The sequence below is a fragment of the Harmonia axyridis genome, chromosome 1, assembly GCF_914767665.1.
Source record: "Harmonia axyridis chromosome 1, icHarAxyr1.1, whole genome shotgun sequence".
In the NCBI taxonomy this organism is placed as follows: Eukaryota; Metazoa; Arthropoda; class Insecta; order Coleoptera; family Coccinellidae; genus Harmonia; species Harmonia axyridis.
Window position 1 is genome coordinate 30045823 of NC_059501.1, and position 18661 is coordinate 30064483.

At 39.3% G+C, this 18661-nt stretch overlaps 2 protein-coding genes across 2 annotated transcripts in view; one reads left to right on the plus strand and one right to left on the minus strand.

The window, feature by feature from the left end:
- LOC123688271 (integrin alpha-PS4-like) overlaps positions 1 to 18661 on the plus strand; it is a 40537-nt gene that overhangs the window by 10985 nt on the left and 10891 nt on the right. The window contains exons 7-14 of the mRNA XM_045627100.1: positions 12 to 94; positions 7273 to 7473; positions 7632 to 7743; positions 9828 to 10019; positions 13447 to 13632; positions 15222 to 15349; positions 16337 to 16602; positions 17576 to 17777. Of these exons, the coding sequence (XP_045483056.1) occupies positions 12 to 94; positions 7273 to 7473; positions 7632 to 7743; positions 9828 to 10019; positions 13447 to 13632; positions 15222 to 15349; positions 16337 to 16602; positions 17576 to 17777 (1370 nt within the window). The remainder of the gene's footprint in view (positions 1 to 11; positions 95 to 7272; positions 7474 to 7631; positions 7744 to 9827; positions 10020 to 13446; positions 13633 to 15221; positions 15350 to 16336; positions 16603 to 17575; positions 17778 to 18661) is intronic.
- LOC123688287 lies at positions 4482 to 6323 on the minus strand. Its single transcript, XM_045627101.1, has 2 exons — positions 4967 to 6323; positions 4482 to 4908 (listed from the first exon to the last, which is right to left on the minus strand). The coding sequence occupies exon 1, from the start codon at positions 6313 to 6315 to the stop codon at positions 5152 to 5154; it is 1164 nt and encodes a 387-aa protein (XP_045483057.1). The 5' UTR covers positions 6316 to 6323; the 3' UTR covers positions 4482 to 4908; positions 4967 to 5151.

Here is an 18661-nt window from a genome sequence, read left to right on the forward strand (position 1 = left end):
TTATTTTTTAGGATATGCCGTAACTTCTGGACGTTTCTACTCAAAAGAAACTTTTTACGTTGGAGGAGCACCTCGCTCTGGATATTATGGTCAGGTAAGTAAAATAGTCTTGAACCTAAATTTTATAATATGAAATAAAAAAGGGTTGAATTGAACAGTTGATCTCCGCCTTTTTTCACATATAATTTCCCATTTGAAGTCATTATTATTCTTGTTAGGTATATAGGTGAATGATGGTAATTTAAATAGAAAACTTTTGAGAAATGAAAAGCTGATTATGAGTTTTTGAACAAGATATAAAAAAAACTATTTATATGCTATGGACTCAGTTATTAAATGGAGCAGTATTTTAATGCATGATCCATATTATCAATAACGATCAACGAAATTGGAATAGTATATTCTAAAACAAGTTGCAGAATGGGCTCATATTCCAATACGCATGAGTGTTGGAATTGCCTTCTGCAACTAGTATTAGACGATATTTTCTCTATTTCAGTCAAATTTTGTGAAATATTGTCGAAATTCAATGAAAAATTCAGATAATATCCCATAGTAACTTTTGTAATGTATCTTGGCAGTTGGTGTGTCTGTTAAGAAAATTGACAGATTAGGATTTTGAATTTGAAACGTACCTTTCGAATTTTGGAATAATTTACAATTACGCATTAAATTCGTGAATTATATCTAACGAAGTCGATTTAACACCACCAGAATTAAGAGAAATTGCGAATAATGTTTCAAATCATTTCATTATATCCAAATTATATTATATTGACAATTATTGACGTTTGTTGAAATTCGATTGGAAGGATTGGAAGTCAGTGTAGACAAACACAAAACGAAAAATATAACCGGAAACGATGGGTTCATTACAGCACTGTTTTTAGAGCTGTAATGAACTTATTACGATACTGAAATAGAGAAAATTTATTAATGACCATATACACTTCATTTTCCAGCTCAGTATATTTCTATATAGGTATTTAGTACTAAGCGCAACTTGTAATCACAGAAAATCAACTCCACAGCATTCGTGACCACGGATTTAAATGAGCACACGTTATAAGGATTTTCACAAGATAATACGCTTGAAATTTTTATGGTTCTGATTCTGCTATCCAAATGAAATTTGTCAAGTCTTGTAAAATGTCAATTTTTCAAAATTCACGCAAAATTTCAATATCATCGAATCTATAATCACAGAAATATCGGGTTCTGGTGATGTGATCAACTATAGGAGTTGAACTTTATTGAGTATATTTTCTGAAGAAGCTTTAGTCCGATTAACCTGCAAATCAGCTCAAATGTCAGTACCTTCGACATTTTTATAGGCCGGTGAAAATAAGTTAGTTCATACATTAATGTTTTCTTATTATCAATTCAAAAGGTCAGTCCTATTGATTTCATAAGATGGTTAAAAATTTGAGGAAAGCACCACCCTTGACCGCTTATTATTATTATTATTATTATTATTTGAACTGGGGTCGTTTTGCTTCGGTGAGCCTTCCGGGAACTGCGACCATGCAGATCTTTCGTTCACTACCCTACTCATTCATAGAAACCCAGGGAGGTCGTCAACGACGTTAATAAAATTGACAACCTCCCTAGGGGCCTTGGCCATTACCTCTCTGGTATCCAGGACCGGCTTGCCCATGTGAATGGTTCTTAGGCCAGCCAGCTCTGGACACTTGCATATCAAGTGTTCAGAAGTTTCTACTTCCGATCCACAGAGCCTGCAAATCTCGTCTGCTGACTTACCCATACGATACAAATGATGTTTGTACCGACAGTGCCCCGTCAGCAGTCCCACCATCACCCGAAGCTCCGCTCGTGACAGCTTCAGGAGTTTTCTGGTGTAAGTAGGTGAAATCTTCACGAATTTCTTTGCCTGAGCAAGTCTAGGAGTGTTAGTCCAGTGGATTGTCCTACTGTTCAACTCCCATAGCTGGACCGCAGCTTTGTATTGGTCTTTTCCTATCCCACAGAAAGGCTCAGGTCCAGCAGGTCTAACCTAGATGCACTTTTTGCAAGCTCGTCAGCTCTCTCATTTCCTTCAACACCACAGTGCCCTGGTACCCATAGTAGAGTCACCTTATTTCCTTTGGCCAGTTGCTTTATGGTGTTACGGCACTCCCAAGTCAGCAGAGACCCCTGACAGCACGATTCCAGGGATCTCAGCGTGGCTTGGCTGTCCGTGGTGATGTAGATATGCGCCCCTTTGAGGTTCATTTTGAGACACTCCTGGGCGCATACCTAAACAGCCATTATCTCGGCTTGTAGAATCGAGGGCTCACTCCCCAGGGCTTTAGAGATCCTCAGTCTAGGTCCATATATCCCAATCGGTGCCCCTCTCTGTTTTTGATCCATCTGTAAACCATATGGATGACTTTTTGTCTAGACGATTTATGAAACTTATTGCACTATGACGGTCATTTATAACCGTTTCAAAGGGCGTTTCAAAATCGTAGGTGGTTGGCATAATATCTGATGGTTTTGCGAGGAGGTTTGAATCTAGTTGATTCAGTATCCTCATATGTCCAACCCAGTTCCCAGGAAGGAGCTTTCCAATATGGGAAATCCTTATTGTTTCCAGCAGGCTACATTTCCTTACATGTAGGTGTAAGGGAGGCAAGTCTAGTATGACCTCCAGCGCTGCCGTAGGAGCTGTGCGCATAGCTCCTGTGACACCAATGCACGCCAGCCTTTGCATTTTCTGCAACCTGATGCGTGTGGTGACCTCCTCGGTTTTTGTCCACCATGCTAGAGATGCATAGGTGACAATAGGGCGTACCACCGCTGTGTATAACCACAGTACCATTTTCGGTTTCACTCCCCATGTCTTTCCAAAGAGTCTTTTGCATGCCTACATAGCCGCCGTGGCTCTGGAAAGAGTCTTATCTATATGTTTCCCCCAGTTCAGTTTACTGTCCAGGATAACACCTAGATATTTACACTCACTAGAGAAGTGCAGAGTCTGACCATTTAAGACTAGAGCTCTGAGGTCGAGATTCCTTCTTCTAGTGAACGGGATTATTGATGTTTTCGAGGGGTTGACAGTAAGCCCCTCTTCCCCGCACCAATTTTCAATAGTTTTGAGAGCAAGTTGCATTCGGCTACTTATTGGGCCCACATGCTTGCCTCTAACCGTCACCACTATGTCGTCGGCGTAAGCCTGGACGTTAAATCCGCCTGTTGTAAGCCTCTCCAAGAGGCCATCCATGACCAAGCTCCACAGCAGGGGTGATAGAACCCCTCGCTGAGGGCATCCCCTGCCCGTCAGCACAGTCACTTCGGTTTCTCCCAGATAGGCTGTAACGGTTCGTCCTTTCAACATAGCTGATATCCACTTAACAGTGGAGGGTTCTATCCCTTTCCTTTTGGCTGCATTGCATATGGAGGTATGTAGGGTATTGTCAAAGGCCCCTTCGATATCACCGAACATTGCAAGCAGAATCTCCTTTGCGTTGAGGGTGCCTTCCACCTCTCTAAGAAGATGATGAAGGGCGTCTACAGTAGATCTACCCGCCCTATAAGCAAACTGTTTGCTGTGGAGTTTTACACTGCCTCGTATGTTGTTGTCAATTATTTTCTCCATGGTCTTCAGGAGAAAGGAGGTGAGGCATATGGGTCGATAGGATTTAGGCTCTGGGGAGCCTTCTCGACCCTCTTTGGGTATGAATACTACCCTCGCCTCCCTCCATGATTTCGGGATATAGCCCCTTGTAAAGCTGACCTTGAAGAGCTCAGTTATCGGGGCTATAAGTACTTCAACACCTTTCTGAAAAAATACCATCCATGCCTGCTGATTTGAAGGGCTGAAAGCTCTTTATCGCCCATTCAATTATTTCTGGTGTGAATAGTCTACCAGCTTTCTGAGAATCCCACCTGGTGGGGTTGTATACTTCCCCAGCGGGGGCCCCATCTTCACTGGTAATCTGCCTGGAGCCAGGAAAGTGAGTCTCTAGTAGAGCTCTTAGGCTCTCTTGAGGATCATTCGTAAATTCCCCACATGGCTTCTTTATTTGGCCAATTGGGTTTGAGTGATCCTTAGATAGTACCTTTTGAAGTCTAGCTGCTGGGGCCGTTTTATCTATTCCCTCACAGAAGCTTCTCCAGGACTGCCTTTTGGCTTTCCTGACCTCTTTGTTGTAGTTGGTCAGGGCTAGTCTGTAGGCATTCCAGCTGCCTTCTCGCTTAGCCTTATTGAAGGCTTTTCTAGCAATTTTCTTGAGGTTTTCAAGATGATTGTTCCACCAGGGGACGTCTCTGGAGATCGTTTTCTTCCTGAGTGGACAACTGTTTTCAAATGCCCTCTTCAGACATGATGTGAAGTGAGCAGAGGCGTTCTCCAGATCCTCATTGGAGCTGATGTTGTATTTCAGGCCCTTCAGATCAGAACTCATGTGGGCTATGTAAAGTTCCCAGTCTGTCTTCCTGGGTATTCTGCACTCAACATCAGCTGAAGCAGTTGCTTCAATGTTGAATTCTATTGCCATATGGTCTGACATGGATGGCTCTTCTGAGACCCTCCAGTTCTTGACCATCCCCGCAATAAAAGGTGTCGCCAGTGTAAGGTCAATTACTTCCCTTCTGATCGCATTCATGAAGGTTGGACTATTACCCACATTTACTATCTCTATGTTAGTAGAAAATAGAAAGTCAAGTAAACCTCACCTCTATGATTTATATCTGTGCTGCCCCATACTTTGTGGTGTGCGTTCGCATCGCAGCCCAGAATCAGTTGTTTTTTCTCTATGCGGCACCATTCGATGAGGCGTTGTACTTCCTCCGGTGGTGGGCTGATGGCGTCTCCTGGAAAATATCCTGAGGCGATAACAAGCTGCCTCTTGATGTTCTCAGTTCGCACCTCAACCAATGCCGCAGCAAGATCCCTTGTCAGGAACTCTGTAAGTGGAAGACAGGTTAGTCCCCTTCTGAGTATTATTAGGGCTCTTGGACTTACTGCCTTATCGCAGTATATCGTCTGATATACTTTGTTTGGTAGGCCTCTTACTTGACCTCCATTGATCCAGGGCTCTTGTATCAGCCCTATGTCAACATGCCTTCTAGATGTTCTCCAGCATAAGGCACTAGAGGCTGCCTTCGAGTGCTGGAGGTTTATCTGAAGGCATGTCAGACATCTACTCCTTATGAGGTAGGATGTCCGCTAGGCTTTTCGGAAGGGACCGCCGGTTTTTCTCCGTCGGACCCCCCCTTATCACGCCCTTGCGGATCAGCCCTCCCCCCAGAGCTGGTGGTCAGTTTTATGGCCTCTTCATTTCCTGGAGGCTTCACCACCTTCTTCTTTACCTCCCCTTTGGGCCTTTTCGACGCCGGACCAGAGGTTGGGGCCTGAGATGCTCCTCTCCTCTCGGCCATTGTCTTTGGTCCCTTTAGGCGGAGATTTGTTTGGCCGAAAAAGTAATTTATCTGCCAATTCTTTGCTCTAAGTTTCTCGACCGATGTTCTATCAGCCGAGATGACAAACTCAAGCATGGGTCCTGATGGTCCCCTTCGAAGGACTCCCCAGCTGGAGGTTTTGAGCCCTGCATTCTGATTCTCTACCGCCTTGAGAATTTTCTCATTGGAGAGATCATGGCTGTCGGGGAGATATCCGACCAGGATCTCCGGGTGAGGCAGTTCTGCCTCTTCGGCTATCCTTAGGTCAGCTCCCTCCCAAGGTTTGAGTTTTGGCTGTATGCTCTTCAGCCACTCTACAGTGGCTTTGACAGAGCATGTCAGCCCAAGCCAGCCTGGCCTCATATGCAGTTGGTGGAACGTGGGCGTTATGGCGTCCTCGTTCCCCAATGCAATAATCTCTTCCATTAGCGATTTTTTGATGGCCATTAGTTGGTCCATTTCCAAAATCACCTCTGGAAATTTTTTGTGCATTATCCCCACCTTCAGACCAGCGGTAGCCTGGCTGTAGGTGGGCACACCTGATGCGGGACCCTTGGGAGTTCCTAAGGGCTGAGCCCCGGAAGCTCCCGAGGATTGAACTTTGGAGGCACCCGAGGCCTGAGCCCCGGCACCTCCTGAGGACCGTGCGACTTTTGAAGCCTCGCATTTGGCACTCTTTGGCTCCTTGCCTTTAGGCGTGCTGTCCTCCGACCTATTTCTCTTGGTCCCTCGGCCTGTTTTCTGCTTTGGACCAATTGGTTTGGAGGCTTCTTTCTTGGCATCGTCAGGAGCCATCCCTTTCTTTAGAAGGAACTTCATCCTCCTTCTGGCGGCCCCGGAGAGTCTATGTCTCCTGACCGTCAGCTTTTCGAGGCCAGCTACGACCTCTTCATCGCTGCTCTTCAGCAGCATTTCCTCCGCCATGGACTTGCGCCAGGACTTGCGCCCTGTTCCTCAGGCTGAGCGAGGCTTTGCACTTCCTCGATTAGCACATTAGGGCTAGTGCTAGACCCTTCTTTGGTTTTTTCTGTCTGGTCCATATGAAGTCCCACGTGCAGCTAGGGAATTTCAGTCACCAGAGGCAGAGCCCCGCATGCCCCTGGAAGGCCAATTAAACCAGAGGTCGCCTGGTATCTGGAGTTCGCATATTCAGGACTAGATCCTCCCACTAGCCACGCAGACTTCGGCATACGCTGTTCCACCTTGTCTTGGGGAAAGTTTTTATTGTGTCTTTCATACACTCGGTTCAGGCGGTTAAGCCAAATCCCCCGGCATGTGTCCTCTGCTCGCGAGACATGACCACAGACATCAGATTCCACATGTCGGTATATCAGGCATGAAGTGCTGATCCCTTGCATACCTGGCATCGTAAGCCCCGTGCAATACCCCAAGCCACGACACTACAGCAGGGTATGGGGAGTCGCACCGCATTGGTCAGTGTCGGTCGATCACTGTCCAACTCTCGCCCCGAGGAGGCTGCGGTGAACCATGCCAGCACAGACCTTGGCATGACTGGGGTCGACTAATCCCCCGAGAGCACCCTTGACCGCTTATTTATTTATGCGCTTATTGCGCCCTTGGAGACCAAAGAAGTGTATAACTGAATATGAAATATGGAGTACTATCAGACTATAAGGCCAGTTGCACCATTTGCCTGAACATTGATTAAAAATTTAAACGTTGATTACTCTATGATTTCTCAAGAGAAATCAGAAATTAATCAATGTTTAAATTTTAATCAATGTTTAGGCAAATGGTACAACTGGCCCTTACTATTTCAATGGTTTCACCAATTATGATATTAGAACTGATTCGGATTCATACTCCTAGGATTAATGACAACATTGTTAAGCTCCTAATATATTTAAGGTGTTGGTATCTAGTTCTGGAGGGAAATTGAACATCAAAGAAACAAAGAAAGGGACTCAATTTGGCGAATACTTTGGAGCTGCATTGGCAGCAGGAGATATCAACCGAGATGGTTTTGATGATCTTTTTGTTGGTTCTCCATTCTATCGTGGTTCTGCGTTCAACGAAGGAAGAATGTATTTATATTTAGGTAGCCCAAAAGTGAGTATTAAATTATGATTTCTGAGTTCTGCCAGGAGAGAATATTAAAACGAGTTAGTTTTTAGACTCTAATCTTCTGTTGATACGTAAAATTTTGAATATTTATGCATTATCATTTCCATGAGCTTTGTAATAAAAACATTCGTCAAATTTTGCAGGGTAAACTTGAAGAACCTGTGAATGATAAATTCATAGATGGAAAATATGCCAACGGGCAATTTGGATCTGCAATTACCTTCCTAGGAGATATTAATAGGGATGAAAATAGATGTAAGTGTAGTACAATGCAGATAACTAATGCTTTATTATATCCAATGACAAACTATTGGAATTCAAATCAAGAGCAATAAATAACTCAACCTCTAAATTTGTGTACGTTTTGTAATATGTATATACATAAAATTCAGTTCAAAACTCGAACATTGAAATCTAAACGATGTTTCTATATTTTTTATGTTAATATCAATATACAGTTTTTTCTATACGTGCCGATATATTTTACAATAGAAGAGGAAACAATAAACCATTGCATTATTTTCTTCCGTTTGTTAGTTTCTTCTTTGACTTATGATTTCGCTTAAGAAAATTATTCTACTTTTCATGTTTCTAATGACACCATCTATATGAAATTGTTAATATATCTACATTACACGCAAAATTTTAACTCAGTTTTTTGGCATTGCAATATTACCTTTTTATTTTTGTTTCGATATTCTTCTACAATTTTCTACGGTTCTGCTAATGAGTAAGTTTTTTCGGAATTTTTGAAGAAAATTCTCTGGTTTCTGTGAAGTAATAAATATCACAAATTTAATTATGATCGAATAACAAAATTTTGAACAACCATTTTTACAATCCATCGAAAAACACGAGCTTGCAATTCGAAATCCGAACCTCTCCTGAAAAATTCGAGTTTGTAGGAGTTTTTGTTCGAGAATTATCGTGTTAACGAACAGTCAGATATAATCGAATTTGAGGACGGATTATTCATCACGAGTCGAACCTTATCATTTGAGACTACATCCGAGACTACATCGAGCTGAAAATTCTACAAAGGGTGTTTTTTTCGAGGTATATAACTTTAAGTTGGCATTACTGTTCAAGATGGCGACCGATTTAACAGCTGTCAAGTGATTTATTCTCAGTTTGGTTTGGCAAACGTACGGAATACGTATCGCGCACTACGTCCATTTTATCGTCGATAAAATTGTCCATCAGAGCAGTTAATTCGATTAACCATGGAACGTTTTCGCACCACGTTTACTCTTATTGATAACTCGCATCCCCAGAGACGCCGTATAGAAGAAGCTATTGCTGCTGTAGAGCGTAGCATTGAGGAAGACCCGAATGAGTCTATCCGCCATCGAGCACAGGAATTGGATCTGTGTCCATCCACTTTATGGAAGATTTTGCGGAAGGATCTTGGTTTGCGTGCTTACAAAATCCAACTCGTGCAAGAATTGAAGCCAAACGATCATCAAGTAAGGCGTAGATTCGTCGAATAGGCCCAAAATGAGATTGCTGTTGTTCCCGATTTTCATAAGCGAATTTTGTTTAGCGATAAAGCGCACTTCTGGTTGAATGGCTACGTCAACAAACAAAACTGCCGCATTTGGAGTAAAGCTTACCCTCAAGTGTATGTCGAAACACCGTTACAACCAGAAAAACTGATTGTTTGGTGCGCTTTATGGGCTGTTGGAATCATTGGTCTGTACTTCTTCAAAAACGATGATGGCCAGAACGTTACAGTCAATGGTGATCGGTATAGAGCCATGATTACTAACTTTTTCATTCCTGAATTGAACAACCATGATGTCCAGGAGCTGTGGTTCCAACAAGACGGCGCAACATGTCACACAGCTCGTGCCACAATCGATTTATTGAAACTCATTTTTGGTGACCGCCTAATTTCACGTTTTGGACCTGTGAATTGGCCTCCAAGATCTTGTGATTTAACACCGCTAGACTACTTTCTGTGGGGCTATGTAAAGTCATTGGTCTATGCGGATAAGCCACAAACCCTTGACCATTTGGAAGACAACATTCGTCGTGTTATTGCCGATATACGGCCACAAATGTTGGAAAAAGTCATCGAAAATTGGACGTCCAGATTGGACTACATCCGAGCCAGCTGTGGCGGTCATATGGCCAGAAATAATATTTGAAATGTAATGCCACAAGATTATCTTGCGAATAAATAAAATTCATGTCAATCGAATCATCCATCGTTGTTTTATTTCAATTTAAAGTTCTAAGCTCTAAAAAAACAGCCTTTATTACAGTGATTTATTCACAGAACGACCGCTCAAAAATTGAATATTTTTCATATGATTCTATATATGTCTATTTTTCAGATGTTGCTGTGTCTGCACCTTATGCTGAAGAGGGTTCAGGAATAGTATACATATATAAGGGTTCAGGGCGATCTTCTGGTTTTTCTTTGAAACCCGTCCAGGTTATTAAAGGGAAGTCTTTCCTTCCAGAAATAAGGGGATTCGGTTTGGCCATATCAAAACCTGCTGACATAGACGGTAACGGGTATAAAGGTGAGTTTTGAAATCATATTTCTCATAATTTTATTATAATTTTTCATGGATTATGTATTCCATATCTGTTTTATACATTAAACTATATGTTCGTGTATAGTAAATGTTAACTTATGCTGCTCACGATCGTCTTCAAAATAAGGTATCGATGGTTGAGTAATTCAGTCTTGATTGATAAATTTAAGGTGACATTAACCACACTCTTATCTATGGAATCATAATTGGTATTAAAAATTGAGTAGTGCTGTTCATTGACGGTCATCGAAAGAGTCGAGCTTTGGACGCTTGTATCTGGTGGAAGATATATTGTAGTCGAGAGATTCTCGGACTTATCGATAGGGGTGATTTTCGCTCCAAGAGTTTTGAAAGTGATTCCATCAAGAAATTTCTTCAACTATAGCAGCTTCCCCTCACGATGGATATGGGCATTGCGAAAAAATCAATGCGCCTTGAAGGAGGTCCTGAGAAATTTATTTTGAATGATCTCTGACTTGTTGAGCTTCGTTGCGAAGTGTATGAAAGTCCAGCATGTTGAAGCGTTAGTTACTGTGGGACGGGCAATAGTTTTATACAAGGATTAACCTGTTCTGAACGGAAATGTTATTGCGACAACAGATCAGCCAAGACATTTTGAAAAGCACCATTTTACCCTTTCGGACAGCATAGACCAGGTGCTGGTTGAATGTAAGTTTCTTGAAATATGACTTCTAAATATTCTACTAAAGATTCTCCGGGGCTATTACGTCCTTGCATATGGGTCTGGTCGAACTTATGTAGACATATTTGCAGATTAGACTGCTATCATGGCCAGGGGAGAAGCCCCTGATTGGAAAATACGAAGGTGAAACAAATCTTGATGACAAGAGAAGAACAGTGCTCTTCTCTGGGTTCAATTTGATTGGAAATTAGCTGCACCATTGTACTAGATGGCTGCAACTTGGTTCTTGCTAATCAGGGAGCTTTTGTTCTAGCCATGATAGCAGTATAAGCTGCGAATATGGCTAGAGAAGTTCGGACAGACTAAGTAGGTTGGTCGTGTATGCTGAATGTAGAAAATGAGACAGCACAGTACTTTGGGAGTCTTCACAATAAATAAGGTTCGATTCTGTAGAAAATAGAGAATGACTTCACATATCAGACGAGGCACTTTACTAAATTAAGTTCGAAAACGAGTATTTCGTGCAATAAGGTGTCGAAAGCCTTAGACACATTGAACAAGTTGCAGCAGTTACCTGCTTCCGTTCAAAATCGGTTGGTACATATTCAATGACTCGGAGAAGCTAATATGTGGTGGAGTTCTTGGGCTAAATTCCAAACTGTTTGTCTGGTAGATTGTTGTTGAGCCTGATGATATCGGCTAAATGGGAGTGGAGATGATCCTTTCTGCTACTGTCCCAATTGACCTGAAGGAATATTTATATGAATTCAGGTGCAAAACAGCTGATAACAAAACCAATAAAAGTATTATAAAATTTGGTAAATAAGAAAACATTTTTTTACCGTTTTGCAAGTTTCTAGAATCAATCGAACGTTTTGAATATTTCGAAAATTTTGATTGTACAGGGTGGGCAAATTTCGATGTTTTAGCACTACAACTTTTAAACCAGAGGAGATAGACAAAATCTGATAGCCTATTCTCGGTCTCTTTTTCTGAGAAACTAACAAGGGTAGTATTCATTTTTGGCCACCTTCTTTTGTTTTCGAGTTATAAGCGAAAATTAGAAAAATGGCGATATCGAACAACATTTATGTCTCCGCTAATATTGATCATAGAACTCTGAAATTAAAACATTATACAGGCACTTTTTTACGTAGAATCCAGTGACGTGCTCGTATTTTCAGAAGGGTTTTTAATTACGAAGTTATGACCCAAAAATATGTTTTTTCAAATGGGAACACTAAATTTCTGTGTCATTTTTTGAAAGCTTAATTTTTCCTGATTTCAAAAATATAAAACATAGTATCGGTTCTCTTACTATTATCCTGCATTGGGTCTTGGGTCTTTTGCTTGGAGATTTTCATGTTCAGTTGCTCCGCCCTTCTATAGAAAACTTGTAATAGTCATCTTCAGATTCTGCGATAACTACTGCGTCATCGACATATGCTTATTTTGTGTCTTCCTATACGATATCCTAGTCCAGTTCTCTTTACGGCCTTAATCAATTCACCCCTGAATATCAGAGGCCAGAGGGTTTGTATGTTTCATTCTGAAGGAACATATTTAACGGATCATGTAGAGTGTAAGCCAGTTTCGAACATCCAGAATAGAAATAAATTACACACTCATAGGGAGATCTGAGGAGGTTTATTACTGAATCACTAACTTGAACATTAACACGAGATACATTATCGATATTTCATGAATGATTTCATTTTTTTGTGCTTCCTCTTACAATAGGACCAGTTCCTGTTCATTCCTGTACATTTGGTCCTCTTCTGCGATTTCCCTCAGATACTGATCTCGTGTTCTCGTACCACCTTTTTGGTGGTCCGCCTAACGGTCTGTCTGTGTTCGGTCTCTGAGTTTTAGCATATTTTGCCTATCTGTCTTTTGGCATTCTTTCTACGTAGTCCCTTCAGAATCTTTTTCGTTTTCTGACCCATCTCACCACATCCTGTACGCCCAATTCTTCTATTATGTCATGACTCCTTATTCGGTCTCTGATGGTTCGCAATATTTACATGTCTGTGGTTCTCATTATTATTTTTGTTGTTGATTTCTCGGCTCTGGTTTCTGATGAATATCACTCCCAGGTAATTGAATCTTGATACCTGCTGCATTTTTTCGCTATCGACTGCCAATTTGCATCTAATAGGATTTTCAGAGATGAACATTGATTGTATATTGTTGATTGAAATGCTCATATTAAATTTTTCGGCAAAAGTTTTCACCATATATAGATAACGTTGAAAGTCATCTTCAATCTTCATTTTCTGCTACGGCAAAACCATCGTCTGCATAAAACAATACCTTAAGGGAACGGTGGCCTATTCTGTATCTAGCGTTGACTTTGTTGACATCCTCCGATAATTTGGTCCAGTATGAAGTAGAATGATTTCTACTAGATTCTATCACTTTACGAATACATATCTCTGTTTACAATGGAATTTTTCAAATATAGTATAGTAATCAATAGTATCTTGATGATATAAAAAATCAATTAAATATTCCTTGTGAATGAAATGCTTTCTTTGAGCCCTTTACAGCTAGTTTCTGAACTGAAGATTCGTTGGACAAGAAGGTGATCTCTTCAATTTTATTTTCTTCAAAACCCTTCGTTTTTGGTGATACAGTATGGGTTTGGGATTACTAGCCTTCTACAAGTTTCATTACCAGTGAAGCAACATTGACTCTAATATTCGATGTGTATCTCAGTTTAATGATTATTTTTGTTCAGAGATGATTCTTCAATTTTTTTGTTCACAGATATTGCCATTGGTGCTTACCAGTCAGGTCATGTTGTTATCTTGAGGAGCCGACCATTAGTTGTACTGGTTACTAACTTTTCTCAAGTACCTGAGACAATATCCAACGATATGATCGAATCCTCCAAACCAATTCCATTTGTGATATGCCATGAATATATTTCCCATGGAGGAATGGATACTATAGGTGAGTATAGAGTGCATCAACCTAAATTTGATTGAATGAAAAAAAAAAAATTATGGACAGAATGTAATCTGATGATTTTTTCAAGGAAATTATGAACATTAAGAGTAGTATTCAAGTAGGAGAAATTCAATTACAGGAGTATATAATATCTTATATCTCCTCGCACATGTTATTACAAAAAATACTGACGAATGAACTTCATTAAGTCAAAAATAACTCAGCCGATGGGTTTGCCACTAAGAACGAGGAAGCATATATGTTTTCTCGTTCTTAGCTCTTAAAAAAATCTGCCCTCCACAGTTAGATATTTTCGATCTTGTAATACTCCCGAATTGATTAAATTTTCGCCTACACACAGCAAGCTGTATATTAACTTTTAAAATTCTTATCCGATTTTAAATGAATGGTGGCGTCTTCTGTTTTGCCGTATATTGTCTTTCCGTAGAATTTCTAGCTTTATACAGTACGCGTTGCGCACTCAAAAATGTTGCAAGGATCTCAATATCTCACATTTTAGTAGTAAAGTTGTATAGACATGAATAGGAATATCGGTCCTTTGAATATATTAGGTGTACAACTTTGCTTCCGCCGTTTTGCAATAAGATGGCTGTAGCGGTAACTGTTAGTAGGAATAAATAGATCGTAGATATCATACAATGAGCTTAGGTATTTGTAAACATAACGCCATCGAAATATTAGTCGATTTGTGTCTGCATCATAAAGTTATCCTCGATTAAACATCTCAGCTTACGAGCCAAATTCTCGTCATTTGCGGAAGTTTTTAATTTTTAACTTGCCGAGAGTGGTTTCAACGCTTCAAGAACGGTTTTTTTTTTTATTTCGAAGACCAGCATGGCGGTGGAAGAGAGAAGGTTTTCAAAGATGCAGAATTGGAGGCATTACTTGCAAGGCAAAGACGGAAGGGATTTCTGCATCGCATTGTGACTGGAGACGAAAAATGGGTTGAGGTGCTACCTCAACCGCCTTATTCTCCAGAAGTTGCTTCCTCGAAACAAGTGATAACTTGTTTCGATCGATTGCACATGGCCTGGCTGACAACGCAGGGTTTGTAAGCTGCACAAGAGATGGGAAAAAGGAGTGGCCAGCGATGGACAATATTTTGAATCATGAATGTATAACCAGTTTTTTACAATAAAGCCTCGAATTTCGGAAAAAAAAACAGTGGAAGCAAAGTTGTACGCCTAAGTACATAATAGTGATAGATAATAGTGTAACAAGATTGAAAATGACGTACCTGCTATGGAGTCATAGACAATCAAATTATTCTTCATTGTTCTTCCTAAAACATACCATTTTTGAGATTCACCGTTGAATGTGTGACCAAAATAAGATGAATATACGCGGGTTATTACTTATCAGTCTTAGGGCTGGATTTTTACCATGCGAATAAATCAATTATTTCCTCGACGGGGTTTTATTCATATAGATAAATGTATGCTGTAGCAATAAATTTATTTACTCGCATGTGAAAAAACCGGCCCTTAGTATCATGTCCAATGTTCAAGGAGAAATTTTCTCCTGAATTCTAGTTCCAGAATAAACAACGTTCATTTTACTTAATTCCACAGATATATCAAGAAAAATTGAAGTGGATGAGAATATTGGTAGAGCATATTTAGATAGAGGAACAAAAACTAAATTATTAAAATTGACGAGGGGAAAACCAGAGTGTGAAGCTTTAACAATAAAACTTCGAGTGAGTATTTTTTACTGTCTAATCTGCACCATCACCGTTTCGTACAATTTTCATTTCACCTTATACAGTTATTTTCTTCATTTCTCTCGGAGAGTACATATCTTCAATTTTTTCATCTCTCGGTAGAAGACCCCGATTACCCAATATTAATTTTTTTCCTTCAGCAGAGTTAACATCTATTAGGGCGGCAAATTGAGTCCCTGCGTAGGGCGGCAGTTTATTGGCTTGAGACTGCTCTGATAGATACTCTGTGTCCATCATATTACAAATAATACGGCGACTCTTTTCGTAAAGAAAGATTGAAAATTCTGTTAATTAATTAAAATATAATGCTAGAGACTATTTCTCCGAACTGATAGTTCGGAAAAATGCAAGTGAAAATGTTCCTTTCAATCGAATTAAATGATCGTGTACGATGAAGGAGTATCGAAAGTTAGAAGGATGACCTTGAGTTTATATTGGGATGTACCAATGAATAGTGAAATCTCTGAATAGGAAGACTCATTGTCGATATCGAAAGAAGTTGAATATCGTTCACTTCGGGATTGTCATAATAGAGTAGGTCTTTTCAAGGTTACCTACCTTTTGTTATTGAAAATTTTATATAGAATATAAGGCTGTTGGTTTTGAACTATTGATTATTTCAATATTGATAACTCTTAAAATATAAACGCTTGTGCTTGTTTTCGGTTCCTACATATTTAAAAACCTGTAAATTTCTGGAGGGGATATGAACAATGATCCGTCTCTGTTCAATCTAAATTTCAATTCTTTTCAGATGACTAATTTTATAGAATTGAAGATCCGAACTGATTCACCACCTCACTGATCATTCAAGAAGTTGAATCCATTAGTAAATTCGAAAAAGCATACCTTGGCATTTTCGTTGAGACATGCTTATTCCATTCTGAATTGAAATTATTGAACAATCAACCTTTCACTTTATTTTATTGATAATTGTATTTGATACATGATGTTTTTTTTCAGTCCCCACTTCATAATAAATATGATTCATTGACTTTGGCAGCAAATATCTCTTTCATAGAAGTCAGACCAAAACCAAGCAAATTATTGGTTAGCAATTCCTCACTGGAAACTCAAGACAATTTTTGTTTGAGATGTGGTGTTTATGATAAGTTCAGATCCAATTCCACAGTAAAAAGATCAATTCCCTTCGTTCTTGGTTGTGGAAATGACAATGTTTGTCAATCCAAATTGAGTTTCAATGCTTCTTTCATCATATCAGGAAAAAGGTGAGCTATTGATTGAATTTTTGTTTGCGTATTTTGAGAACATTATTTTGTCACAATGTACGAAATTTTCGAATTTTGGAAGGTGCGCCCCTTATCAAGAAATTGTGGTGTTTCATACTTAGATCACTGATGGAATCATCAGTTTGGCATACAGTGATCTCTGCCTAATACATCTTCCACCTCCATAGTGGAGCATGGCGACTTCATGCGGTGAGGTTATATACCCAGCGGTGTCAATTTAAATAGTGATGCGCAGACCATGACGCCATCTCTCGCGATTGTAGAGATTCACTACACACTTCCCTGCCAATACCAACGACGCCAAAGAGTGAGAGGTACGGAGTTATATTCGGGGAGGGAGAGAGAGCACAAGTGAGTTGTGAAGGCAGTAAAGCAAGGTTTACCGTGTCATCGGTGCTGTCGGTACGGAGATTTTATAATTTTCAGTGTTTGATGATGAATTTGAAATAAGTTCGAAACATCACGGTTAGGTACCAATGTAATCCGCAAATTTTCAATATCCAATTTTTGGTGGTAAAAACAGGAAAATTATTAATCCCTTCAAGTAGGCAATTATTATTTTTATAAGCCTTTTCGCTCATAAAGATTATGTATTATGTTAACGTATCATGTCATTTCAATAGAAGTAAATAAATTGGGCAGGTGACAGCAAAATATATATTCAAAATTCGTGTAAAAAACAATTTGAAAGAGCGCGCCAAAGCTAGTGACTTGTGTAGTATTTTGAAATAATTAAAATTTATTCATTCAATTTTGATATAAAAGGAATTTTTTTGTGGTTCCTAAACAAGGAGTGAAATGGTCTTTGTACTTTCTTTGAAACATTTGGAAAATATTTTTATGCCTTAATAGAAGTACCTATGTGAAAAAAGTATGATTTCAATTTACGTTTTGGATCATTCTTGTTAACACACTGTAAGTCACATATCTCAATGTCTCTAAATCATTTTAGAAACAATACATTCATACGAGGTTCTACCAATGAAATAGACTTGGTGATCGACGTGAGGAACGATGGAGAAAATGCTTACAACCTCTTGGTGCAGGTCGATCTACCTGAAGAACTCAGCTTCAAGATAAAACCAACCTTATGTGATCAAAATAAAAATAGAATGACATGTCAACTTGCGAATCCTCTTGAAAAAGGCATGAATGTAAGTATTGCATCATTATTTCATTAACAATATTTAAGAAAAATGAGGGTAAGAGCTGAAAATATTTAAAAGCTCGATGCACTCGGGAGACACCTGAACGAACATAAACTAGGTAAATTTTTTAAGTTAAACCAGTAAAGTTTCGAGTAAAAATTGATGGTTTTGAATCGGAAGTCTAAAACCACTTTCATTTACTTTGCCCTTGTGAGCTGGGACGGGGTCAACTTTGGAATCTGTGTTTTTGTATTGCAGATTCGTATTAAAAGAAAAAAACAAAAGTTTTGTAAGAAAAATTTTTCACGATTCGTCACAGATGGCCCAATAATCAATTTTAAATTTTCTGTCTGAACAAATTTAACGTATCGTTTCCATTAATCATTCACTATTCATTTTCAATGCATTTACTGCCATTGATCATTTGAAAATGGCGAAATTATATTTGTTTTTGATGTTTTTGCTTCAAAATACCCATTCATTAAAATGGGAAAACATTTAGGGGGTGATTCCTTGTCTTAAAATAGGGTGGATCTTTCATATGAAGTTTTTTTGAGCCTCTCCCTGCTTAGTTAGGCGCCTGGAAAGTGGTTTTTACTTTTCTTCTTAAAAACCAAAAAAATCACAAAAATAAAATTGAGCTGTCATTATAGATACGCCGGCGAAAATGTATTCAAAAAAATTTTTGATGGTGTTCCTCTATGATTCCAAGGGGTAGAAAAAGCCACCTCTCAAAATTGTCACGCAATAACTATTTTTATATTCATATTTTACAATAAGAAAATTAATTTTGGATAGACTGATCCATTCTCAACAAATAAGGTTTTTGAGAAAAAAAAATTATCAACAGATAATACGCTAGAGTTATAGAGGCTGGACCTGAAATTATT

Bases quoted from the DNA above. Each gene is read 5' to 3' on its own strand.
- LOC123688287 (XM_045627101.1), bottom strand. From the start codon at position 6,315: ATGCTGCTGAAGAGCAGCGATGAAGAGGTCGTAGCTGGCCTCGAAAAG.